Source organism: Tetrao urogallus (genome assembly GCF_951394365.1).
Source record: "Tetrao urogallus genome assembly, chromosome: 10".
In the NCBI taxonomy this organism is placed as follows: Eukaryota; Metazoa; Chordata; class Aves; order Galliformes; family Phasianidae; genus Tetrao; species Tetrao urogallus.
In genome coordinates this window covers 20,050,585-20,075,337 of record NC_136823.1, presented here as the reverse complement: position 1 = coordinate 20,075,337, position 24,753 = coordinate 20,050,585, and the positions used below count along the sequence as shown (strand labels likewise).

General features: G+C 41.7%; 1 protein-coding gene across 1 annotated transcript in view; it reads left to right on the top strand.

The window, feature by feature from the left end:
• The window catches only part of FGD5 (FYVE, RhoGEF and PH domain containing 5), a gene marked incomplete at both ends in the record, with an annotated part of 99,342 nt that overhangs the window by 4,358 nt on the left and 70,231 nt on the right, over positions 1 to 24,753 (top strand). The window contains one exon of the mRNA XM_079540311.1: positions 14,651 to 17,549. Within this exon, the coding sequence (XP_079396437.1) occupies positions 14,651 to 17,549 (2,899 nt within the window). The remainder of the gene's footprint in view (positions 1 to 14,650; positions 17,550 to 24,753) is intronic.

Below are 24,753 nucleotides of genomic sequence, written 5' to 3'. Positions count from 1 at the left end.
ATAAGTGGGCTGCAGAGGTGGGGTGGGGGTTTTAGGTAGAAGGGGCCTGGAGTGAGATGGATTTTGGAGTGAGACTAAAGTAAATACAAATAGTAATAGGAAATAGGTGTTTGGCTTCATCCATTTATGCACCTCTCACATGCCACACTGCACTCAGAATATGGCCCTGATAAAAATGTGGCATATCATTAACAGTTATGTTTCAAAACAATGTTCTGAGGTAGCAGTGGTCACTCTTTCTCCTGGTGATTCATTGCTGAGGGAGACATGCATGCTTTGGGGGTGTCAAATGCATGGTCCCATCAAATGCAGGAAACCGGTCATAATTTCTTCAGCTGTTTTTTGTTTTGTTTTCCAAATAGAATTTAGTGTGTGTTTGCTGACCTCCAGGAGTGAAACTCACTTCTGGCTTCACTGAAGCTAGAACCCCTGTTGACACTGTTTGTGCCAATACTCAGCCTTTTGGACTCAGTGCCCAATTTTCTTTCATTGACATCAGTTTTACACCTGCATAACATCCTGACTTACATATCATCTCACTTCATGTGATGCCTGACCCTGCCATCTGCAGTCCTTCAGCTCCCAGCCCACTGTTTGATTCTCTGTGATGTTATTTCCTCTGGTGCTTTATGTAACAGCATCACAGAAGGGTTGAAATACCAGATGCAAACAAGGCTGAGTGTAGTAGGTAAATCCATGCAAGGGTATTTTTAGCTGCTTTTCTCTTTGTTGTCTGTGGAGTTCATGAGCTCTGTGTGTTGCAAATATGGGCACCATGTGCTTTCGACTGCGTGATCACAATGTGTATGGATTAAAGATGGATGTGTTTGTGGATGCATCCCTTCTCAAGCTAAGTTAAGTCAAGGGAAGCTTTGCTTGGGTAAAACAAATAAAAACAGCCAAGATTTGAGAACTATGTATCTGGGCAGTTGAGAAACTCTATCTACTGTCCTTCCCTACAGCATTATTAAGGGATCTGTATACATCAACCATCCTTCAAAATCTATTATATCTATGATCCGGGCTTTGGCAGATCATCAGTGGGGATGACCATTGCTGGACTGCCTCCTCCTGTCCCACAGGTTCCCATGTGCTACAGTACCTGCTAAAATACATATCAAAATAACACAAAAACTTGTGATTTCTCAGGCAACTAATACTTAATACTAGATTAATATAAAGATTTGTAAAATGATATCCGATTCTGAAATTGTATCTGGAAGAAAGTTAGAGGTTTAGTTCAGTGCAATTTGCAGGGCAACCCCCCCTCTCCTCCCAGTGCTGCATTCATAGTATGATGCCAGAAGCTTTCTGTTAATAAGGCCGCTGCCACCAAAACAGTAAATACAGACCCTTATAAAGAAGAGACAGCAGAGTGAAAGATGATGAAAAATGCTCAGAAATACTGCTTATAATAAAGTAGTAGACTTCATCTTGAAGAACATCTCTATGCGATAACATTAAAAGGCTGAAAAATAATAGGATGCATAGGTAGTGTAGTATGATAGAGTCTCTAGAGCCTCTATCTATTAAGATGGCAAGTAGAGTGCTGGTTTATGTTTCAGTGATTAAAAAAAATAAGATTCTAACATGCTAAATTGCTCTGATATACTTTAGCACCTAAGTATATGGAGTAGCACTCCTTAAAATGGATTAACCACTTGCACAGATTTAAGCACATACTGAAATGACCTACTGGGTCGGGACCTACAAGCTCATACAGTTCACCTAAGTTTAACAAATCATCAAAAATTAAATAGATACTTGTATTATATTTTAAAGGAAATACTTTGTAAAGTCATTATTAAAAATCAGAATTATTTTTAAAAAGGTATTTCATTAGTTTCGCTATTTGAGTAATGGAAATGGATGTGTTGATTTTTCCCATTATTTTTTTAAGACAGAGGACAAAATGGCAACTTTCAAGCAGATGCTATATGGTTGTTATTGCATTTAGGTGGAGAGGTCCTAATGCTTTTCATCATGTTAGTATAAGAGATTACACTTTGAATTGTCTTCTAGACTGACAATAAAGAGAACATAAGTCTTTTGCTTAGTAAATGTACTTTAGGTTTCTTTTAAAGACAGTGATCACTGCATAGATGTCTGTTTCTTTATCTCTGTTGCACCCAAACTGTAGCTTAGTTGCCCATCAAGCAGTTCTTGGTGTCCAGAATTACTCTGAACTGCTCAAGAATACATTTCCTGGTGTACAGTGCAGTGTCTCTTAGCAGAGTACACGCTGTATTTTTAACCAACACAAGCCAGTTCAAAGAATCAGATCTGGTTGAGAGGGATCAGTGACTCCTGAAGGTACCCAGGCACCCTGCCCTTTGTGGAAGAAGTCAGATTTGAGGACAGATAGCAACTTGTGAGAAGCGCTCAGCTCTTCCAAAGGCTGTGTCACAGAACTGACAATTGGCAATGCTTGCTCTCAGCCAGGCTCTGAGCTACTGATTTGATGCCAGACTGCTGACTCACGTTCAACTTGTTTTTGAGCAAGACCCCCAGATTCCTTTCAGTGGGGCTGCTCTCCAGCATCCCATCACTCAGATCGTATGTATGTATAGCCAAGGTTGCCCCTTCCCAGGTGCAGAATCTGGTGTTTGCTCTCATTAAACTTCATGCGGTTGGTGACTGCCCAGTTCTTTAATTTGTCTAGAGGTCTTTGCGAGGCCTCTCCACCTTCAACAGAGACAACAGCTCCTTCTAATTTAGTAGTCAGCAAACTGCTCAAAACAGCTTACTCTTTTACATCTGAGTCATTCATGAAAATGTTAAAGAGAACTGGCCCCAAAATGGAGCCCTGTAGAACTCCACGAGTGACTGATGTAGCAATACAACCAGGATCCCCTAGACATCAGAACCAGTCATCCCTGAATACAGTCTCAAGCCCTCAAGAACTTTGGCTATACTATAGAACATCTAGTAGCAGAATGATATTAATCATTAGGTATTTTGTAAAGTTAACAGCATCTAAAATGGTGTCAGCAGTAGTCCTGATTTTTGTGGAATGCAAGTCAAAGCAGGACCTTACAGTTTCACACACATGCCAGGCAGGCATACTTTGCTGGCATACATGGCTCAGGAATGGCCCCAAGCATCCATCCTGACCTGTGGGGGAATGGCTCTTACCTGACGAGGGAAGAAAACTCCAGTCGTCCTGGGGTTTCTCTACCAGAGGAGGGAAATTTGGAATATTACACTTTCTTGTGCGAGCAATGACGGCACCAGTAGGAAGGGTAACAGGATATATCAATATCAAGCCCTTATTGAGAGTAGAGGAGCAATCCAACCTTTCCTGGGGGTTACCACTGCTTACCAGGGAGAAGTGCCCAGACACAGCATGACTGTTAATTTCATTGAGCCGGAAGCTGTTCTATGGGAGAGGGGAAGAAGACAACCGCCTGGTGCCATCTGAAACTGCTCTGAGCAAGCAAGGTTCGTATGCGAGGGATCGGCTCCTCTGAGCCTAGATAAGTGCTTCAGCGGCAGGTGCTGCTGGCTCCCAGGGGTGCTCTTCAATCCGGGGAAAGCCCCTGCATTGGGGCCAGATTGGGTAATTTGGGGGTGGCTTCTCTGAGCCTTCTTCCCCCAGTTTTCTGAGGTGGGGGCGGTCCTGTCCCATGGGGAACCAAGGGAGGGGAATGGGGGAGTCAGAGGGAAAGACAGATGGGAGGAGAAAGCTGACAAGGGAGAAAGGAAAAGGGAAGGGGGGGGAATGGATGGATAGGTGGATGGATGGATGGGAGTGAGGGGAGAAAGGGAGCTAGTGGAGGGAGGGAAGTGGGGAGATGAGAGGGTGAGGGGGGAGGGTGGGAGGTAAGGGGGAAAAAAAGGAAGGAGAGTGAAAGAGAGGAGGGAAAATGGGCGAAGGGGTGTACAAAGAAGGGTTGTGGGGAACGGAAAGGGGGTGGAGAACACCAAATTGAGGAGAGGGGAGGGCAAAAGAAAGGAGTGCAGGAGGACAACCCGCTGCACCTTTAAATTACTGCGCCCTTCGGCATCAGCTCCGCGCCCCCCGCCCGCACCCCGCGTAACCCAGGGGCTCGTCCCGCCGCAGGGGATGGCCCCGCCTGGCCTATCCCCGCGCGCGGCCTGCCGTGCGGGGCGCCGGCGCCGGCCGCCGCCCCTCGACGGGCCGCACGCGGGGCAGGGCGGAGGCGCGCCGCGGCGCTGACCGCCCCCGAGCCGGCAGTGCTGCCTGCCCAGCCCGCCGCGCCGGGTCCAGCTGCCCCGCCCGCGCTCCCATGCCCCCAGAGGGGCTCTAGCGCCGGGCGCGTTCGCGAGGAGCGAGGGCGGTGACGGCCCCGGGACCATGCTCTGAGCGCCCGGGGCAGCCAGCGAGGGAAGTTGGGGTGGAAGATGAACAACACCGGTAAGCGTGCGGCTCCTTAGGAACGGCTTTCCGCGTCCGGGCATCTTTTCCCTGGGGCCGGGCATCCTTCCTATGGTACCGGGACCCTCCTTCCCTCGGGTGCCGGCTGGACGGCATTCCTCTGAGGCTCTGCCTCCGGGATGGCATCCCCGGGCAGGTTCCCTGCGTCCAGGGCCGGCCCTCCGCTTCCCTGCTCTTCGGTGGATGCTCCTCCGGTTCCCCGCGAGACACGGCGCGTCCCGGGCTGTCGGTGCCCTTTACCGGCTCCGCCAGGGTGGCCACGAGCCGTGGAGGGGCAGGGGCCGGGGGGAGGGCTGTGCTTGCCGAGGGAAGTGGCGCTGTGCCCGTTCTCCCTCGGACACGCTCAGTCCTTCACAATGCCTCTAGGAAATTTGCTGCTGCTTTCCTTTGGTAATTGGATTTTGGGGAGATATTGGATGGTTTTTTGGTGTTTTTTTTTCGTTTGTTTGCGTGTTTTGGTGGGTTTATTTCTGTGCAATTTTCTCTCTGAGGCAAGCCCAGTCCTTTCCTCTTTCTCTTAATTTCCGAGATCGTTTCCCTGATAGAAACTGGAAAGGTGAGAGACAGGATCAGAAGGGAACAACTGCTAAAGCAAGACCATCAACAGATAACCAGTAAAAGAAATCACTAGAAAACTGGGGCAAGCTCTACATTCTCTACTAACTCTTTCTGGTTTTCAGGGATGAGGCATGCATGTAAAAAAAATCTAACAATCTGGGAAACCATTACTGCTAACTATAGAACTTGTTAGAAAAATCTAATGTTGTGTAGAGGTAGAGATGAAGAGAAATAGTTGCTTTTTGTTTTAGCCCTAAATTGTTTCACCATGTTTCCTTGTACCTGGGAGGGACTGTTGCTGGGCACTTCACTTGCACAGATGTAACCTGAGGTCCAGAGATATTACTGCTAGGCGCTTTACCTTAACCACTGTCGTATGTTGGGAAACTGTGAAGCACTGTTTGCCACAGCACAGGTATACAGCACTAGAAAGGATTGTTTAGGCACAAACTCAATCCTCTGCAGTTGTATCAGCATGTCATACTGCTGCTCTGAGTTTATATTGGAAGACTCTTGTTCCCCTTTCAATTGGGAGCGGGACACTCTCCTATCTGAAAGGTGCTGACGTTTCTGTTCTGTTTCCTGATTCTGTCTGGACTGAACTCAGTCCATCCCAAGAAGATGAACTCATCTGAGGGTTAAGCAAGTCAGCCAAAATCGTCTTAGCCGTGATTCTCCAACCACTCTTTCTCCATCTCTCTGTTATATTAAAAGGAGCAGCTCTCATCTTGTCTGATCTCAGGGGTGAGCAGTGCAAGGAATATCAGGTTGTTCAGTTGTAAACTGAAATTTTATTAGCAGTTTTCTTTCTTTGGAGTATAGGGCTGAATGTTATTACGTCATTATTAAAAGCAATATCCATTGTTACAGATCACAAGGCCACATTACTCCTTTTATCATTGCATCAAATTAAATCATTTTAGGTAGCTTACCTGCTATTCCTCCAGGAAGCTGAGAACCTCTTACTCTGCCTAGTCCTTCTAGTTTCCTAACCAGATTCACAGCCATTTATTCTTGGGATTACATTGTCCCTTTCCTTAAAATAGTTCTTTTCCTCCTCTGGTGTTTACCTCCAGGTTGTATTTATAGAGAGTGCTCATATCCCTTCTCAGCCTTTGTTTTGTATATTCACACAATGCAAGGAATGTCTCTCCCATCAGTGCAAAGCAGAACTTCCTACTGAATCTGAAGTGTTTATTAGCTGGCAGAGCTCAGGGACCAGTGCTGGTGAGCTCTGTATTATAGTAACACAGAGCACCAGTAAGCAGAGTCATATGTGAAGGCATATAAGGCAGCTTTGATCTCGCAGAAGTTGAAATAAAGGCAAACAGAAAACAGGAAGGGAAGCGTGGATTATCCTCAGAGATGCAAAACTGATGTGAAAAGAAAGATGAAGCAGTCCAGCAAGGTTGCAGGAAATCTGTGGTAAGAGACAAGAGACAGACCCCCATCTCACAGCCTCACAGGCAGAACCTACCAGGCTCTCAGTATCAATTTGTTTCCTGGGTGCTGAATAGATGCTGCCCAAAGGAAGAAGGTTCAGATGTTTGACTTCAAAATGTTCAGAGGCATAAGCAGGCTAGATATTCTTTCTGCTGTTACTGAGATTGATATAGGAAAAGCTGCTGTATGTACCTGTAGAAAAAAATTTAACTTCTCAGGAAGCAATATATAAAACAACAAGTGATTATAAGCTGTCTGCTGCAGTATAAGCTTCATATTGTGAAATCACAGCCAAATGGAAACATCACAAATGTTTGCAGTTCCACTAAAAAAAAATATGCTAGTATCTTAGAATCAAAATAATGTAATTGTCACACATGTGGGGTTTTTCACAGACAGCACTCGCATCCTACCTAAGACTTGTATGTACAGTCTGCTTAGAGACAGTGAAAATGCCAGAGAATTTGTGAATTTGCAGGATTGAGATATTTGGTGCTGAAACTCATCCTTTTCTGATTATATTGTCTTTTTCCCTTTCCCCAATAGTTTCCCTGTGTGATGTTATGCTACTGTGTTATATCTACAGATGGCTGTAATAAAGCTAAAGAAAAAAATTGTAAACTACTGACCCGACAGCTCAGAGTCTTCATGTATTGATCTAATGATAGTGGATGGATTCCAATAACTGTACAGTACGGCACTGTATTTCCACTGAGTGGAATGCGTTCTGACAAGCCAGCTGTTAGTATTTTAGTTAGGATTTGTAAGGGGACAAAATTCCCATGGGATGGTTGTTACTATGAGTCTGACTCCATGCTAGTGAAACCTTGATGTATACAGAGGGCTTTTGATCACAAATTTGAAGGATGTACACTGATAAACACTGATAAAACACAGACGTTTTGCAAAAGTACCAGAACTGTGAAGAAGCTGAAATCCCAATTTCATAAATGACTGAGGCATTTAGGAACCCTTAACCTGCTGGCTTTGAACACGAGGTAAGACCTGAAGTTCCTTAAGTCCCAATGCTAAAATAACCAAACTGTTCAGCTCAAGTAAAGGGAGAGCTGATGCCTAAATATAGACCTAGGTCCAATTTGAAGGGGAGACTTGCACTCCTCCCTTGTTAGAAAATCCAAGTCTAAATATGTTTTCCATTTCAAGTGACTCCTTTGCCACTGTTTTCATTTCTTATGTAACTGTTGTCATTTTAAACCTTTTATTTTCCTCTGACTGTGTGAAATAAATGATGGATTCGCACACTATAAAACAAAGAGAAATATTTTTGCTGTGAAATCTCAGTTATTTACAGTACATCCTGGGGTTCACCAGTGACAACACTGGTATTTTATTATTTGGATCCCTCAAAGGGATTATACTTTCCTTTTAAATCATGCTCTCTCATCTATTTCATCTCCAAGATACTGAGGCAGATTACACAGCTTATATTGGGTACTTTACTCAATTCAGAATGACATTAAAATGGCCTGTCAACATCAGCAATTTAAACACATCCTCGCTGTCTGATTCAAACAGCTGGCAGAATTATAATTACAGGTTGGAACATACAGCTTTCTATATGGAAATGAAAGCGACAGTGTGCTTAGCTTGACTTACAGTGCTGGCAGTTACTGTGGTGGTTTGTGCCCATGTTCTGCCCAGGTCCAAAGCCAGTTCTTCATCTGAAAGAAAAGCTGCCCGTTTCACTTACAGTGAAACTCCATTTGTTATTTTGATTAATTTATTCTCAGAACAATTCCTTCTCTAAGGCGTAGGGACCATGGTGAATATATAAGACCATGCATTAGTCAAACTGAAATAGACACAGGTAAATAATTTCTTCCTTGTCTTGCTTTGCAAGAACATAGTATTGTTTTGGTGGCTGATATATGGAAACTTCTTTCTATGGTTGCACAGAGCAGCTGGTTTGTTTCCTTTATCTCCTGTATTTGTGTAGTGCTTGGTGCATGTGGCTTTTGTACATAGTATGAGCTCTTATTAATGCCATTCTCTGATGTGAGAGAGTGAATATGATGGCAGATGATACAGGCTAAGTTCTTTCTTTGCTGTTTCATACATGTGTCTGGTGCACAAAGTAGGAGTGCTGCCATGAAAGAACTTGTATCTTTTCTGATCCGAGCCATTTTTTATGTCTATAACAGTGCTTCGGCAAGTAAGATGTAAATGAATTCCTGTATTTACTGCTACTCTTAGCTTTGCATATTCTCATTTCCTCAATAGCAGGACTTCTAGTGAGGAATTTGATCCTCATCTTTGGAAGAAGTTACAGACTTGACAAAGGCAACTGAATTGATGCAGGAACAAACACTGATGCCTGCACAGTATTTTTAGTAGCACGCTCAGATTTTAGGGAGAAGCATTTCTGTAACAAGAATACAGTCTGGGTTGTTTTGTCTGAAGGCTAACTGGCAGTTGTGAATCTCTGCAGTACTTATCTCTGTATCATTATCAAATAGCGGCATGTAAAATGCAGGGGGCGGTGATGGGCTGATATTGTTCAATATTTTCATGGTAGGAAAGGAAACAGAAGAGTATCAGATGACGAAGTTTATGATGCAAAAGTTGGTAAAGGGTAATTAACAATGTAGGCAGAGCGGTTGTATAAACAGATGGCGGTCATTAACTTGAATCCATTCAAACAAATTACACTTAATGTATATTATAAAGCTATCAGTTTAGTGACAACGAACAGGGAAAACAATAGCCTTGGGAGCAATTGAGAAGTCATAATGGACAAGCAAGTCAACCTGATACATTAATAAGCTACAGAGAACAGTGAGAACTGAGTCTAAGGAAGTACTGAAATGTGTAGGTAGCATCATCTGTAGCCACTCTGGAATTCTTTCCCCAGGTCTGCACTGTATATTTTATAGGGGCCACTGGATAATTGGAAAACGTTCAGAAAAAAAACCCAAAAGACTTAATGAAAAGAGAAATTGTCCAATTGTGAAGATTTAATGAGTTCATCTGTAGAGTTTACCAGAAATAAAATTGTTGAGACGCATGGCTGTAGGAAATTATATATTTTCCCTAGAAAAATACTGAATAATAAAAGAGTCTTTAATCTCAGTGGAGGAAACAACAATAAATGCTGGAGATAGAAGCTGGAGATAGGAGCCAGAAAGCACTAATGGGGAAATAAGGGCTTTATTTTAAAAATCTCCTATTCATTATGGGAATAAGATAAGGAGGATAGGAAGGATAGAAATATTCAATTTCTAACTTTCTTGAGACTAAAGCTTTCTGGAAGACAATTTTCACCTTTATTCTGATATAACTGAATATCATTATAGAGCCGAATTAGACTTTCCTATTGAATTGTCTGGATATTCTTCGTCTACCTCCTGTTTCTCAGGCACTTTCCATTTATAGATTTGAAGCTCTTTGTAGCAGGAGCAATGAGAATCAGGCCTCGTGTGCACTGGCTTCCACTGGAATTCTAGTTTTGGTGCTGTCTCATGCCACTGTTGCAGTGTGGTCTATCTGCATGGTCGCTTTCATCTAAACACATTTCTGCTCTCTTTTCTCAACATCTCTCCAATTTTGACATAAATCTGAACTGAATTAATGATGAAGGAGTGAAGAAAGCATAGGTCTACACAAGTTTGTTGAAAAAAGCTACTTTTGGCAGCATAAGAGATGCCTGAACTGAACTGTGATGCCATTCAGAGCTTGAACTGGTATATCTAAATTATGGAGCCCATTTCTTGGGCCACTGTCCCAAGACCACAGGCCTGGGACAAATCTGCAGAAGCTCCTGCAACTGCAAAATCTTAGTGTTTTAAGTTTTCACCTCAAACCAGCTGCTTAAGGGGGCAGGGGTGTAGGTATATATAGTCCCTTATATGCCTAAATTAAATTCTAGGCTAATTCCTATATCTAACTTACATCTCAAAGTGGGTGGTTGTAGTGTTTTAGGCAAACTCCACCTCAGAATGTCTGTTGTTTCAAATAATCATTTGAACAGTGAAGGCTGTATGGGTTGGTTGTTATTCCAGAACTGCTGTGTTCACTGCTTAGAAACTCAAATGTGAAGAGGACAGGAGCGGAGAGCAGAGTAGTTTTATTTGGGCCATGTCAGGAACAAAACCAAGCTGGAATGCAAGTTTGCCTGAAGGAGAGGAAGCTGTCCTTGTCAGTACAAGGAAGCATTGAACAATAAGGGGAGGAGCAGGCTAAAGAAATTCCTATTCCCCAAGAGTTTCCTTGTAAGCACAAAGTGGGTGTGCCTCCCTCCAATATAAAATGCATCCTAAAATAAACATGCACAATTATTTGTTAACATACACATTTCTTATGGTGCAGTGTTGTTTTTTGCCCATTTAGAAGTTACAGCCTCTTAAATGCTTCAGACACCAGAGGAAGCAGAAATTGAATCAGAGCGAATCATTGTGATAAAAGGTGCACAGAGATCCATTGTGCTTGACAGATCTGCTTTCTTTTCACTAATTGTTATACAAGAGTTTACTTAAAACACTTGTATACACACACATACACACACACCCATGAGGCGAAATTGTTTAAGAAGCCTCCATGAAAGACAAGGTCAGCACAATGAGCAGCTAGGAAAAAGTGTCAAAGAAATCCAAAGGGGCAATAGTTGGCACAGAGGAAAAGAGTAGGACACCACAGTGCCCACTGTTACACTTTGAACAGGGTCCACTACCATAATTTATTCCCTGTGCAGTGTTACTGAAGGTAGCATGTAGAAAAATTCAAGATCACTTGATTCTGCCACAAATTTACCACTGGAGGGAAATTGGGTAACTGAATTCAAGCTATATATATAGATAAATAAAGAGGATGTGCTCATGGTTATTTTGCATAGAGAAAATGAGTTCATTGCATTGTTTTATGTCAAGTTGGTTTATGAACCAAAGCTTTAAATATCCAGGCATTCTCCATAAGCCAGTCTTTTTCTCCGTGCACAGTCTTTCAGTACAGGCACTAATAATAACAAGGATGAGAATGACCAGAGTGCTCAGCCTTGTCACATCCCAGGAACAAAGTAGGTATATTTGTGTCCTACTTTTAGATAGACATTCCTGGGAAAAGCCAGACACTGAAGAAAATGTTATAATACCTTCAAAGCCATGTTCTTTGGAGAAGTCCTAAGAAACGCCTCATTAGGGTGTTAAAGGTTCTAGTGCTGATTTCTTGTGAAGACTCTGCTATAGCTGGTAAAATCTCATGCTACCATCTGTTTACTACCAGAAAATTAGTTTAGGATGCTCAGTCATTGCAACAACTGACTTAAAAAGGCCATGTGCAGGCTTGGCTGGGGAGATAGGCTTACAAGATACTCAAGTCACCCTATTCAGTTCCTGTTTGTAACTGGTAACAGCTTTCATTACTCTGCAGATTTGAATTACTGCAGATTTAATTATGGTGCAACAAAAGCAATGGCACTTCAGTAACAGTTAAGTGCTTGGCACATCACATTTCTGAAGTGATCCGGAGAGAATGATTAGCTACTTCATTCTGTGATGTCAGTAAGACATGTGCCCTGCAGCTCAAAGCAGCCGTGGATACTGTGGAACAAGGTGACACGCTGCTGTACTGCAGACCGGTGAATATGCAGTTCTTTCTCCCCCCTCTCCCACAAGTTGCTTTAAATCTTCTATTTCCTCTTCTGTGCATGAACCAAGTTATTCAAAGCCAATGATCTGCATACCTCCTATCTCTGCAGGTCAGCTCACATACTGATGTTTTCAGGATTCACAGCTCTGAGCAGCAGAAATACAAGAAGTCTCATTTGTGAATTTGTTCACTTTTTTTTTTTTTTTTTTTTTTTCTACTCCTGTGTCATAGTCTGAGGCTTGGCTGCTGTTAGAGAATCAAAGGAGGAACAGCAGGCCATCCTGTGCTTGTCGAGGGTCTGCAGAACACAAGGGCTTTTTAGGGTGTCTACATTCCTGAAGGGATCTTGTGCTAAAAAGGATGATTTCTGAAAGACCGTACAGAACTACTGGTGTGATCACTACCTGGAACTAGAAAAATTGGCTTGGCTATTCCCAGAAGTTAATTGATAGTGCGAAGCTATTCCTTTCCAGGTTAAAACTATGATGACATCTATTTCTAGAGTCTAAACTGTTTGATCAGCACACAGGTTGTACATGTTCATGACAAGCTGAAAGTGAAGGTGCAAATAACAAAAGCAGATCTGTCAAAGCACACCTCCTTTTGTGCTCAGCACAACCTGCATGTTGCTTGTTCTGTGTTCTTAGCATATACTGGACATTGGAAAATACAAATGCTTCAGCAAATTCAGCAAAGACATCTAGTACTGCCATTTTACCTAATTCCTATATATCAGATACCTTAGCAGTCTTCAAAAACTCTCTAACTTCCGTAACTCCTTTGCAACATCTCCAAAACCAAGGTATATTTAATGAGTGCACAGTATGCTGTAAAATCATTTTCTCTTATGCTATGAAAAAATTGCTTTTTTTTGTATACTCAACAAGTTCATAATAAAATCAAATTCCTCAGTTGTTTAGCATTCAGCACCTGTACTTTCAGTGCAGTTTAACTAGCCAGTATCTTTTAAACTCACTCCTGTTAAGTACATCACAGGGTGCTGAATGACCTTTCTCCAGCCATACACTGATGTTCTCCACCCTTCTCTTACTTCATTCCTGGAGATCTTTCCCCTCACTGGGAGAGTTCCCAGCCGAGAGCAAATGGGAAGAGATACCTGATGAAGCTGGCTGCAGTTCAACCACCAACACTAGTTTTATTTACCCTGTAGAAAAAACAGCATACTTAAGAATGACAACATGTTGTGCTTTATCTAGTAAGTAAATGTTTGCATACAAGACTGGCATGCTACTAGTCAAAATAAATGACAAATTGTATTATTTTCTGTTTGTAATCTTCTAGATAGCATTAGTTGACCAGCTTCATAATTTGTATGCTTGTATGTTGAGCAGTAGTGATTATTAGCTCTGCATTTGTGTACAGCACAGATGAACTTAGATCAGATATATCCCCATACGCAGAATAATTCTAACAGTTTATGTTAAAGCTGCTTCATGAGAGCAGACTTCTCGTTCCTTTGGGCTGATCTGAGATCATTAGCTCAGTTTTAACTTAAGTGAAGTCTCTTTTGTGTCTCATAATTCTAGAAACACCGTTTTCAGAGTAAACCAGAATGCCAAATTGTGAACATTGTTGTATTGGAGGAAATTTCAGCAGGTTTAGAAAGATCAAGGAGAAAAAAAAAAAGGTCTCTTACATCTCTCAAGACCTAATCAAACATCCACGTGGTCCATATCCCAAATGGCATCTCTTGAGTTGAGATCCTGCCCCTCATTCCCTGTGTATAGGACATGATGACTTTGCACAAAGAATTGTTCCTGTCTCTCTCATGGCACATTGTCCTGTCACGTGGTTTTCCTTACAATGGAGATCTTCCCTTTACTCCACCAATGAGTGTTAATTTAAATAAAAAAATAAAATAATAAATAGAGATTTCTGATTCATTATTCATGTAATTACCAATTGATGGCTAGAAAACATTAGTAAGAATAGAAACCTTCTTTTTATCAGCATTTGGAATCATTCGGTATTTTTGCTTCTTCACACTGCATATTTTATTTCATCTAAAATCTCATAATTGAGAATTCTTATTGTTGCCTATTTATGCACCTTTTCAGCATTTCATTTAGTTATGTAAAGAATATTAATTTCAGGACCAAGGATCAGCTCGAAATACCTGTAGTATATGAAGTGTACTGTGAATCCAGTGTTCATATATGACTATTAAGTTGTCTTAAAAACAGTGAGGGAGAGCTAGCTTGTTTTCAGTCTTCACAGAATCACAAAATCATAGGGGTTGGAATGGACATCTAGAAATCATCTAGTCCAACTCCTCTGCTAAAACAGGTTTTCTAGAGCAGGTTGCACAGGAAAGTGTCCATGCTACCCATCTTAAATGATATATCTTTGGCTCTGCAGCTCTACACCTTTTTTCTCTGCAGCTATGCTTTCGTTTCATTTCAGCTGTGACGTTAAACCATGTTCCCTGGAATAGCTGCAGTGTCACATGGAAGCACAGTACATATGCTCTGCTGCAGAGTTCTCTTTTCAAAGACGCATCTTTTATTGGCTGGACTTGTTGCACTTTACAAGTAACTGGTATAAGATAAAAGTCTACTGTAGAGTATGCTCTGGTGGCTTTAATAAGAAACCAAGATGACTAATATGACTTTTCTCTCTTTTCTCCAGAAATCACAAAGCCACCACTAGCACCGAAACCAAAAATTATTGGTCATCTTTCTCCAGTAGCCATCTCCAAATTTTCTCCTTCACTGCCAAGGTCTGATATTCTTCATAACCCAAATTCTATGTCTAGGGGTCCCAAACCACCTATTGCTCCCAAGCCAAAACTCTCTACTGACACAGAGAGCAGATCCAGTGTTAATGCCAACAATAATTTAAATAAATGCTCAAATTGTAAACTTCTCTGTCTTGACGGAGAGTTATATGATGGAAATCAATGCAGTACTGAGTGCCCAGAATCTGAGGCGGATAATGAATACACTGTACTTCCTGAAACTCAGCTGACCATTGAAGACTGCAATGACTTGGAACACGAGCATGATCAGAGCCTAGATTCTTTTGCAGACAATGAAATCTTGGAAATTCCAGAAGCAGCAGAGAAGGAAGAAGATAACATTCCTTATCATGCGGATGCTGACCATCAAGAAATTGAGCACCATAACTTTTCAGATATTGCTGAACCAATAAAACCAGACTGTGTATCATCAACCAGAGACTGTGGCCAATCTGAAGCATTCTGTGAAGAGCCCTCTGATGCCACTGGTGGGAATAATGACGTATCCAAGAATGTAGATGAAGGTGAGAATGTTGCAGGTGATTGTAGTGAAACCAAAAGCGAGGAAGAAATTTCTAACAATCTCAAATTGGTTAAGGACAATGATGATAAGACTGATGGTGATAACATTTTGAATGGAGATGAGGGCAATGTCTGTGAAGATATCATTCTAACACCACTAACTGCAGCTGAATTAATCCCAAGTTTGGAGAAGTCAGAGGAGGAAGAAGAAGTGCCTGAGATTTTAAGAAAGGGAGATAGATGTCCAGCACATGATGGTGATCATAGTGTGTATGCAGAGCTTGATTTGAACATGGAAGAGGAGTTAGAAAATGATGACTGTACAAGTCCTGACATGCTGCCCAATGAAGCCAGTGAGAAAACAGTTCTGTGCTTAGAATTGCCTGAAGGTGAACCCAGTGCTGAAAATGATCTGGGAGATTCCACTCATCCAGCAGCAGCTGAAGAGGAGGAAGCAGACACAGACAAACACAATAATACAAACATAGGAAATGCCAGTGATGACTGCCAGATCACTGACCTGAGAGGTGAGGAGACATCAGAGGTAGCCTGTGAAGCAGGCGAAGACTTTGGAAAAGGAGAGGAAGAAACTGTGAATGCGGAGAGTATTGATGATGGGTGTCAAATTGCTCCTTTTGAGAATGATGATGGTGAGGAAGTACCCACAAATCTGCAAACAGAAGAGACCTGTCCAAAAGAAGATGGTCAGATCTCTGATACCCTCCCTAGTGGTCCAGGGATGGAGCCAAAGCTGGAAGACATGTCTGCTGAAGAACATAATGAAAGCATTGCAGAAGCCTCTAAGTCAGATGAGTTGCAACTTGAAGGAAATGAGGTAGAAACAGATAGTCTCAGCAAAAGTGTCGTAAGTCCAACACAATTAGTCCCACATAAGGGAGAGATAGAAGTCTGTCAGCATGATAAAATGAATGTAGAACACGGGGCCAGAAATGTCTTGCATGAAAATCTAGTACTCCCTGAAGTAGTCATTGTGCCTGAAGAATCAGAGAGAAGAGAAACTGGCAGTGATTCCCTAGATGACCCTTATGTACTTCCTGCAGAAAACGAATTCACTCATAAAGGGCAGACTGATTCAGGAGCTGATCACAGTAAAAGGGATGAATTAGGCATGGATGGTGAAAGCAACTTACTGCCCATTGATCGTAAAAGCATTGTCACTAGAACACGGTCACTTTCTGGGAAAATGCCAGGCTATGTGCCAGAAACAGTTCCAGAAGAAGGTGGTCCTGAAAGCGATTTACCACCTTCCTGCAACAGTTCTAGGACTGAAGACTTAAGCAATAATTCATTTTCAGTGGAAGGAAAAACAGTGGAAGACAACAAGGCATTACAATCCAAGCCAAGACGCTTTATTTTATATCCTCGGTCTTATTCCGTTGAAGGGAGAGAGATACCTGTCTCCATTTACAAAGAGGGTGATGGCTGTGTACTCAGCGATATTAGAATGAAAAAGACAGAAGACAACTTATCTTTGCCTTGTGTCAATGGTTCCTCACATATCTTTTCCCAAGGAAATCTTTCGTCAGGCGCTGTATCTACTCCATCTTCAGTTGTCGATATACCACCTCCTTTTGAACTTGCTTACATCACCAAAAAGCCAATCACTAAAAGTTCCCCTTCACTTTTGATAGAGAGTGAGTCACCTGATAAGTATTCCAAGAAAAAGAAATCTTCCTTTAAGAGATTCCTCACTCTAAAATTCAAGAAGAAAACTGAAAATAAAATCCATGTAGATGTTAATGTTTCTTCTTCGAGGTCCTCATCAGAGTCCAGTTATCATGGGCCTCCAAGGCTGATGGAGCTGGACAGGACTCTAAGTAGCTCACCTCAACTGAAGTCACATGTGGGGAAGCTCCGTGCGTCTGAGTCTCCCTCAACTGTTCTTTTCTATAAGGATGGTAAGAGAAAAGGAACACCCAAGTCCTTCAGCAGGAGCGTGTCACGGGTGGAATCCTTTGAGGACCGGTCCAGACCTCCTTTCATGCCACTCCCATTAACAAAGCCTAGATCAATTTCTTTTCCCAATGCTGACACTTCCGAATATGAGAACATTCCAGCTATGAACTCTGACTATGAAAATATACAGATTCCTCCTCGAAGATCCACCAGAGCAGGAACTTTCACTGAGTTTTTTGAAGATCCCAGCAGGGCATTATCTGCTGCTAATGAGAATGACGGCTATGTGGATATGAGCAGCTTCACTGGCTTTGAGAACAAGCAGCAAACCATGGACCAGGAAACAGAAAGGTACTGTAATAAATTATTATGTAAGACCTGCTAGTCTTGGCCAAAGAAGCAAGGCATCCCTTACTGTAGGCAGATCCTCCATGTTGCTTGCCTCATATTCCTCACAGAAAATGTTGAAAAGCAATATTGGAAGAAAACAAAATAAACCTTTACCAGAGGAAAAAACAGACATCAAATTAACTCTATACATTGTAAATGCATGCCAGGAATACCAGTAGGCCTAGATCCTATGGTTTGTAACTACAGCCAAAGAACATTTTAAAATATCTGGTTTGTCCAATGAATCTGCTTTCTGTGGCTTTCTTGGGTGTGGAAGGATGGGGGTGAAACATGCTTTGTTCTTTAGTAAGAAATGCTTCTGACTGCTTAATGGAATGGAAAAAAAAAAGTGCATATTTGCCTGCATCATTTTATTTCTCAAAGCAACAGTATGTGCATGAATTTATTTTCATATATATAATTCGTTTTTCAAGGTGCATCAGTTAAGTATAGACCAGAAAATCCCAAACCATGAAAAAGTTAGGCTATACAATTAATTTCATAATTTGCCTTAAAGCCTGTCACTATGGACGTTTGATAGAGCTGCAGATTTCTGAACAAATTAAATAGCTCCTTCTAAAATCATATGCATAGCTAGCATGAAAAATAGTCTTTCTCCATGCCATTAGTTTATTTACAAACAAGAAAATATTTCAAAACTACTTCTTTTCATAGTTACATAGGGGTAATGCACTCAAGACTGTTGAGTTAACATTCTGTCATTATGTTCCTACTGACAGATTATAGCATATAATCATTGGAGCACAGAGATGTGAATAAGAATGGTATTTTCCATTAAGCTCACAATAACAGGTAGAAAACAAGGTGCAAAGCAAATGAATGAAAAGCAGTGTCTTTTAATGCAGTCACATTTTGTTAGCATGTGTGAAGAAGATGAAGATCTTTTAAAGATATTTCAGACTTGAGGAGTGAAAGAACTGTCTTTAAAACGTCTAAATCAGAGTCTTGCAGACTGTTTCAAAGTCAAGAGTGATGTACTGCACTTCGTCTTTCTGTGAGGCAAGAATTGGAGGAAGGGAGGAGTACATGTGCCTGAAGGTGGGGAGTTTGGGATGCAGACCTGTGGTTTAGCTCTTTGGAATGTGGGTTGCCTCCAGTGCTGGGAATGCCAGTGGTGCTGGCACTGGAACATGGAGTACAGAGCAGCTTCACAACACACTGCCACGTCCCCAAGCGGTACCTGGCAGAAGCTGCCTTAGCAGGGTCTGACACTCTATTAGTCACACTCATTTAAAGGTTTGCATCAAGCCCAGCTCACTGATGTTTTGTCTTGGAAAAATTGGCCAGTTCTTTGTGTCCATGAAACACCGCCCATTTTGGGTAGATCTTGTAGAACCAAGTTAAAAATATTAAAACTACGTAAATTGCTGTGACTTGGGTCCATTTATGAACTTCCTGTGGAAGCCTGTTGTTTCAAGGGGAGAGCCAATCCAAACCGGCTCAGGAAGTCTCAAGGTCAAGGCGTGAACATAGTTTTTCAGGCTGCTGCTTGTTGTGCGAGCAGTTTTTTCTGTCATGGAAGAAATGAAGGCTAGGTTCTTCTGAACAACAACTTCATCAAGATAACAGGAGTGAAGGGAGGAGCAGCAGGCAGACAGCAATATATATATTGCTGATGAAACACTACTGTTTGCTGTATTTGTCAGGATGTTTTGAACAAAAACATGCCTGAAAACATTTGTTGAAAAGCAAATGCTTATCCCACATGCAGTGGTATAATATACTTGAAAATACAGTGTATGGTCTGCTCTTCTAAGAGCAAAATAAATCATAGAAGTACCTGTACATGAACGCATTTACACATTCATACATGACGAATGGGCATGTATGTTTTATTTCTTGTTAAAGCAGTCCTCTCTAAAATATCTCTCAGTTGATTCATTCTAATATGATTTCAAACACAGCGCTACCACAGCCACACAGGGATAACAACAACTTTGAGCTCCAGCCTCCTCATATCCTGAGGATTATTTCAGCCATGTGAGAGTACAAGTGTGTTGGACTAAACTCTTGTAATACATGAGACTTGAGCCTACGATCATCTGCTTGGTACACTCAATTGCAGAATACTGATGTTTATCTGCTGGTAACTGATGGAGTTGCTATACTTTTGATGAATGGCCTGGAACAAATCTTTTATTATGTCTTAGAGAACAGAATGTGAGAATACTATAAAAGATTATAACAATCCAAGAACATCCACTAGAGCACTTGGCTGGGGAAAAGGGGATGGGAGATTTACAGAAAATGACAGATAAGACTGACTGCTTAATTTTTTTTTTGCTTAAAAGGAAAGACAGCGTATAATAGATTTAAATCACTGATCTAACTGGAACCAATCAAATTTATTGAAAAAGTCCAATAATGACACTGTGCAAAATAGATCTTAACATACAATTACCATTGCAGGAATACAATTGGGAATTTTGCTCTCCAGAGAGAAGTTATCATGTATCCCCAGAATTTAGCAATCTGGTATTAATAATTAAAGTGATTAAAGTATATGACAATATAGATTTCTGTACAACGTAGATACAATGGGACGTAAGTAGAATTTGACAAAATGCCTCTCATCTTTCCTCAGTCCACTTAAAATGAATCAGATTGCTTGCATTTGCTTTCAAGAAGTCATTTTCTAGCCTGCTACACTTCTAGCCACTGCAAAGTGCAAAGTAACACAAACCAATCCTTTAGACTGAAAGGAGAACATAACTCCCCCCATCTCTTGGACAGCACACTCTAACTTACTGGACTGCCTTGATTCTCAAGCAGCAGCTCTAAATCAAAGCAGTCCCATAATGTAACTGGCTAGGCTGTCATCAGATGAAAGTCCATCAGGATTAAAGTATTCTGGGTCATTTCTTAAAGAATAGCTTTGGTAACATAATTCTGGATATTCAGAACATCAGCCATGTTTATGACTGTGTTAAAATCAGGGGGTTGGAAAAGAGAAACCTCTGACACTCATTTCATAGTCTTCCACAGTGCCACATTCGTTGCTTTTAAGAGTCCTTTATCAAGGTTTAGATATCATCAGGAACAGAGTCCATACTTCAGAATTACCTAGTTTGGTAAGTCTCAGTCTTCCTCTCTGCTAAGATGTTCAAAATCCAGAGAGGAAAAAAGGGAGAATAAAGGAATACAAGGTGGATACCTGCAATTCCTCAGCTAAGCCCACTGTGATGCTGAGATCCCAGTGCTCTGTGTTATTACACTAAGGCCGGTGGTAATTCCGAATAACTCTCTAGAATTGCAGACTCGTGCCTGTAAGCTACTGCCAAGGCTCCAACTTTCTACTACTCTTCAGGAGGAACCTACTGATGCCTCACAGCTGTAGTGCAAAGACAGTCACTTCCTCTGTGTCCTGTTCCTCTGAAGATGAACTTCATTCCTAAAGGAAAAAGTTGTCTTTAGGAGAAAGCAAGGAAGACTCTGTGGTTTATGTGTATCCTGTAAATGAGACCTTTCCTTTAACATGGTCAGTTTGTAGCAGGAATACACAGGTGCTTAGAAACTGCTAAAACAGCACTTGAAATACATTGGTGTTAGAGATGATGTTTCATGGGCCAGCAGCATTATGTGCTTCGTAAGCAATGCTCTTTTCTATGTAGCCTTAGTCAGCCTCTGCTTGGGCCAGGCCTAGGCATGACTGTGTTATTGAAGACTGATTTTAAAATGTATACCAGAATCAGATTACCATTATGCAGCAATAGAACTATTGCCTATGGCTGATGGGCTATAAGGAGTGCAAATCTTCCTGCTCTAGAAGTAGAAAAATTCAGTGGGTGAACAGTCGTTTCCCTCTCCAGTGGTTATTCAGTTGTGCCCTCTACCTCACCACTGGATTCATCAATCTATGTTCTAACAAATTATGCCACTTAAGGGATTATATCCTCTCTGATCTCTGCAGGTCATCAGTCGCTGATTAGCTCCAAAACTGTGCTCAGGGTGGTCTGCATAGAATCACAGAATGGCCTGGGTTGCAAAGGAGCACAATGCTCATCCAGTTCCACCCCCCTGCTGTGTGCAGGTCATCAACCAGCAGCCCAGGCTGCCCAGAGCCACGTCCAGCCTGGCCTTGAATGCCTGCAGGGATGGGGCATCCACAGCCTCCTTGGGCAGCCTGTGCCAGTGCCTCACCACCCTCTGCGGGAAAAACTGCCTCCTAATAGCCAACCTAAACCTCCCCTGAGTTTAAAACCATTCCCCCTTGTCCTATCACCATCCACCCTTGTAAACAGCCATTCCCCCTCCTGTTTATGCACTCCCTTCAAGTACTGGAAGGCCACAATGAGGTCTCCCTGCAGCCTTCTCTTCTTCAGGCCAAACAAGCCCAGTTCCCTCAACCTTTCCTTATAGGAGAGATGACTTCTCTTCCTAAAAGTGGTCTAAATACCAATGCTACTCAAAATGTCATATGCTTTTATGATTAAGGTGAAATTAAAACCATTAGAGTGAATTTTTTGCAACACAGCACGTGTTTCTAACCAACAAAACCAGAATGTTTTATCCTTGGCTCTCTCTTCTTCTAATGAGAAGCACATACATTTATATAAGACAAAATCATCAACTGTCAGAGAAGTACAGTATGGTATCTAAATACATATGAAGGATAAGGTGAATGTGTAGAGATCATTATGCAATGGAAGATTTAGTATAAATAATCCACGCAAAACAGCAGTGGCCAAGAAAGGACTTTTTTACATATTTTACTTCACATTTAGAGTGGAAACAAGTTAACTCTAGACTAGACCTGAAGACAATCAAGGTCTTAAGGCATCTGAAACTTGAGAGCAGAGTTAGGCTCTGAACAATAGATTCAACTTATTGGGATAGATGTTCCCTCTTTTCTTCTTTTTTGCTTTCCCTGAAAAACAAATCCTAGCTGCTTAATCTACTCAGTTCCAAGTTTGTTACTCCATAAACTCCTGCTCTATGCCTGCACTAAGCTAGCTTGCATTGAATTCTCCTGACTTTTATTAAGCAAAGGAGAAATACAGTGTTCATAAGCACTGTGATAGGTTTTTCAAGAGAAACACAAATTATCTTCAAAAACACATATGTACAGAAACCTATATACAGTTTTTCTCTATTTCAGAATGGAACTTGTGCTGCACTCTGGATCTTGTATTACTATGAATTTCAAGATGTGCCAGAGCCCACATTCTTAAAAATACAGCCAGGGAAGCTAATGCAGAACATGTAAAAAACCTGCAAGGTTGCAAAGGCCCCACAGACATTCCTTAAGCATGGAAGTCTGGAGATAGGAGTGAGTCCCATAATGGCAGAATTGCTGTTGTTCAAACACAGAGAAGAAGGAACAGACACTGAGCCTAAAGGAGAGACACCTTCACTTGTGATCTGATGAATATGATGGAAAATAAAATCTCAGCAACTTTCACCCACTGTCACACTGCAGCATAAACCTGAAAGTTTTTTAAATTGACTGCAGGACAAGGACTCCCAGTGCTATACCCTGACTTCTGGCTGTGCACAGTCTATTGAAATTCTTGACAATGGCCACAGCTAGCTCTGACATGAGTCATGTATTTATTTCTGTTTACCTTAGAATTGTCTGAATTACTACAGGGAATTAGAAGGTGATAGCAGTTAATGCTGGATTTCCATCTGCTCAGAGACAGTGAACAGTCCGCAGGAGATAACAGCTTGGTGCTCCACCTGGGCACATGGCTTCACCGTGCACTGTCAGGTAGGGGTGGAGGGGTGGAGAACTGTCTTTCAAAGGCAGTAAGAACAGATGGCAGAGCTTTCTTTGGTGGCAGAGGTTTTCACACAGGCACCTTTGAAAAGTGTCTCCAGACAGTACTGGTAATGTTATATTGTTAGTGAAGAAGGAGAAGTTTTAATAGTGTCCAGCTTTAGATGTCAAGGTTACAGTGGCAGCGTGGCCCTTCTCCTCTTTCCTCTTATCCACAGAACTGTATGTCTTGGTTTATGTCGGGGATGCAGGTGTTGGATTACAGGAAACCAGCATGCTTCCCCAACACAACTCTGCACTGCATCTCACCATCCTGCACCCAGGATCTGTCACAGCATAGCCTCAGAGGGCTGCCACTGCTCAGTCACAGCATCTGGATACAGCGTCAGCTTTGTTCATGAGGAATCACAGTCCCATATACCTCTCAGGAAAGCGTCCCAAGCCTGAGGACATGATGATATTATTAGCAACTTGATTTCATTTTCCTGGCTAGTTTTTTGATCAAATTCCAGTGCAGAGAAGGAATATGTCTTGAAGGAATATAAGCCTGGGAATAACTCTTTATCTTCTTTGGTTTTGTTACATAGACAAATTTATTTCCAGTGGTGTTCCATGAGAGGGAGACTGAACCTGCTGCATACAGCACATTTGTATGGGATGTTCACAAATCAAAGAAGTCATATAAGAACTCCTAGCACGAAACAGAAAAAGCATGTACTGAAGACAAGGTGACAAGACTAATGATTGACAAAACACAGCCTTTTTTGAAATGGTCGGGTCTCTTATTGTCAGTGTTTGTTTTGTGCATGCATTTCTGCCCTCCTGTCCCCTCCTTGAGCTAGACTGAGATTTACTGAATGGGAGGCTGCACATTGCAATTCTGCAGTCTTTGTGGAATCCACTGGTTAATTATAAGAGTTCAATTCCTACAGTATTAAAAATGCAATAGAAGTTGTTGTTGTTACAAGTCTAATCCAGCAGTTTACGGTTTGCTGTGCCATTCAACAGTTATTCATGATGCACAATGCATTTTTAATTATCCTGCAAGAACTTTGCTTTTACAGACCCAAAGGGGGCTAACATAAAAGCTGCCTTAAGATTGGCTGTTCAGTGACATAACAATTAATAGCAGCTGAATGTACCAGTTTGAGTTAATGCAAGAACATATTTAAGAGGCACTGTCCTGTTTTCCCAGGATCCCTGCTATAGAGCTTTTACGGGGACTCTTTCGCTTAAGTAATTAACTGAATTAATTAGCTGATATCCTTCAAAGGCCTGAGTAAGGAGACCTATCATCCATGAACACTTTTTGTTGGTCTGTCAGACTCCTGCTACCCCAACTTTTATCTTTTGCCTATTGGTATCAAAGGGATGTTCTCAGATTTGTCCTTTATTTATTTATTTATAATTTTTTATTTTTTAGTA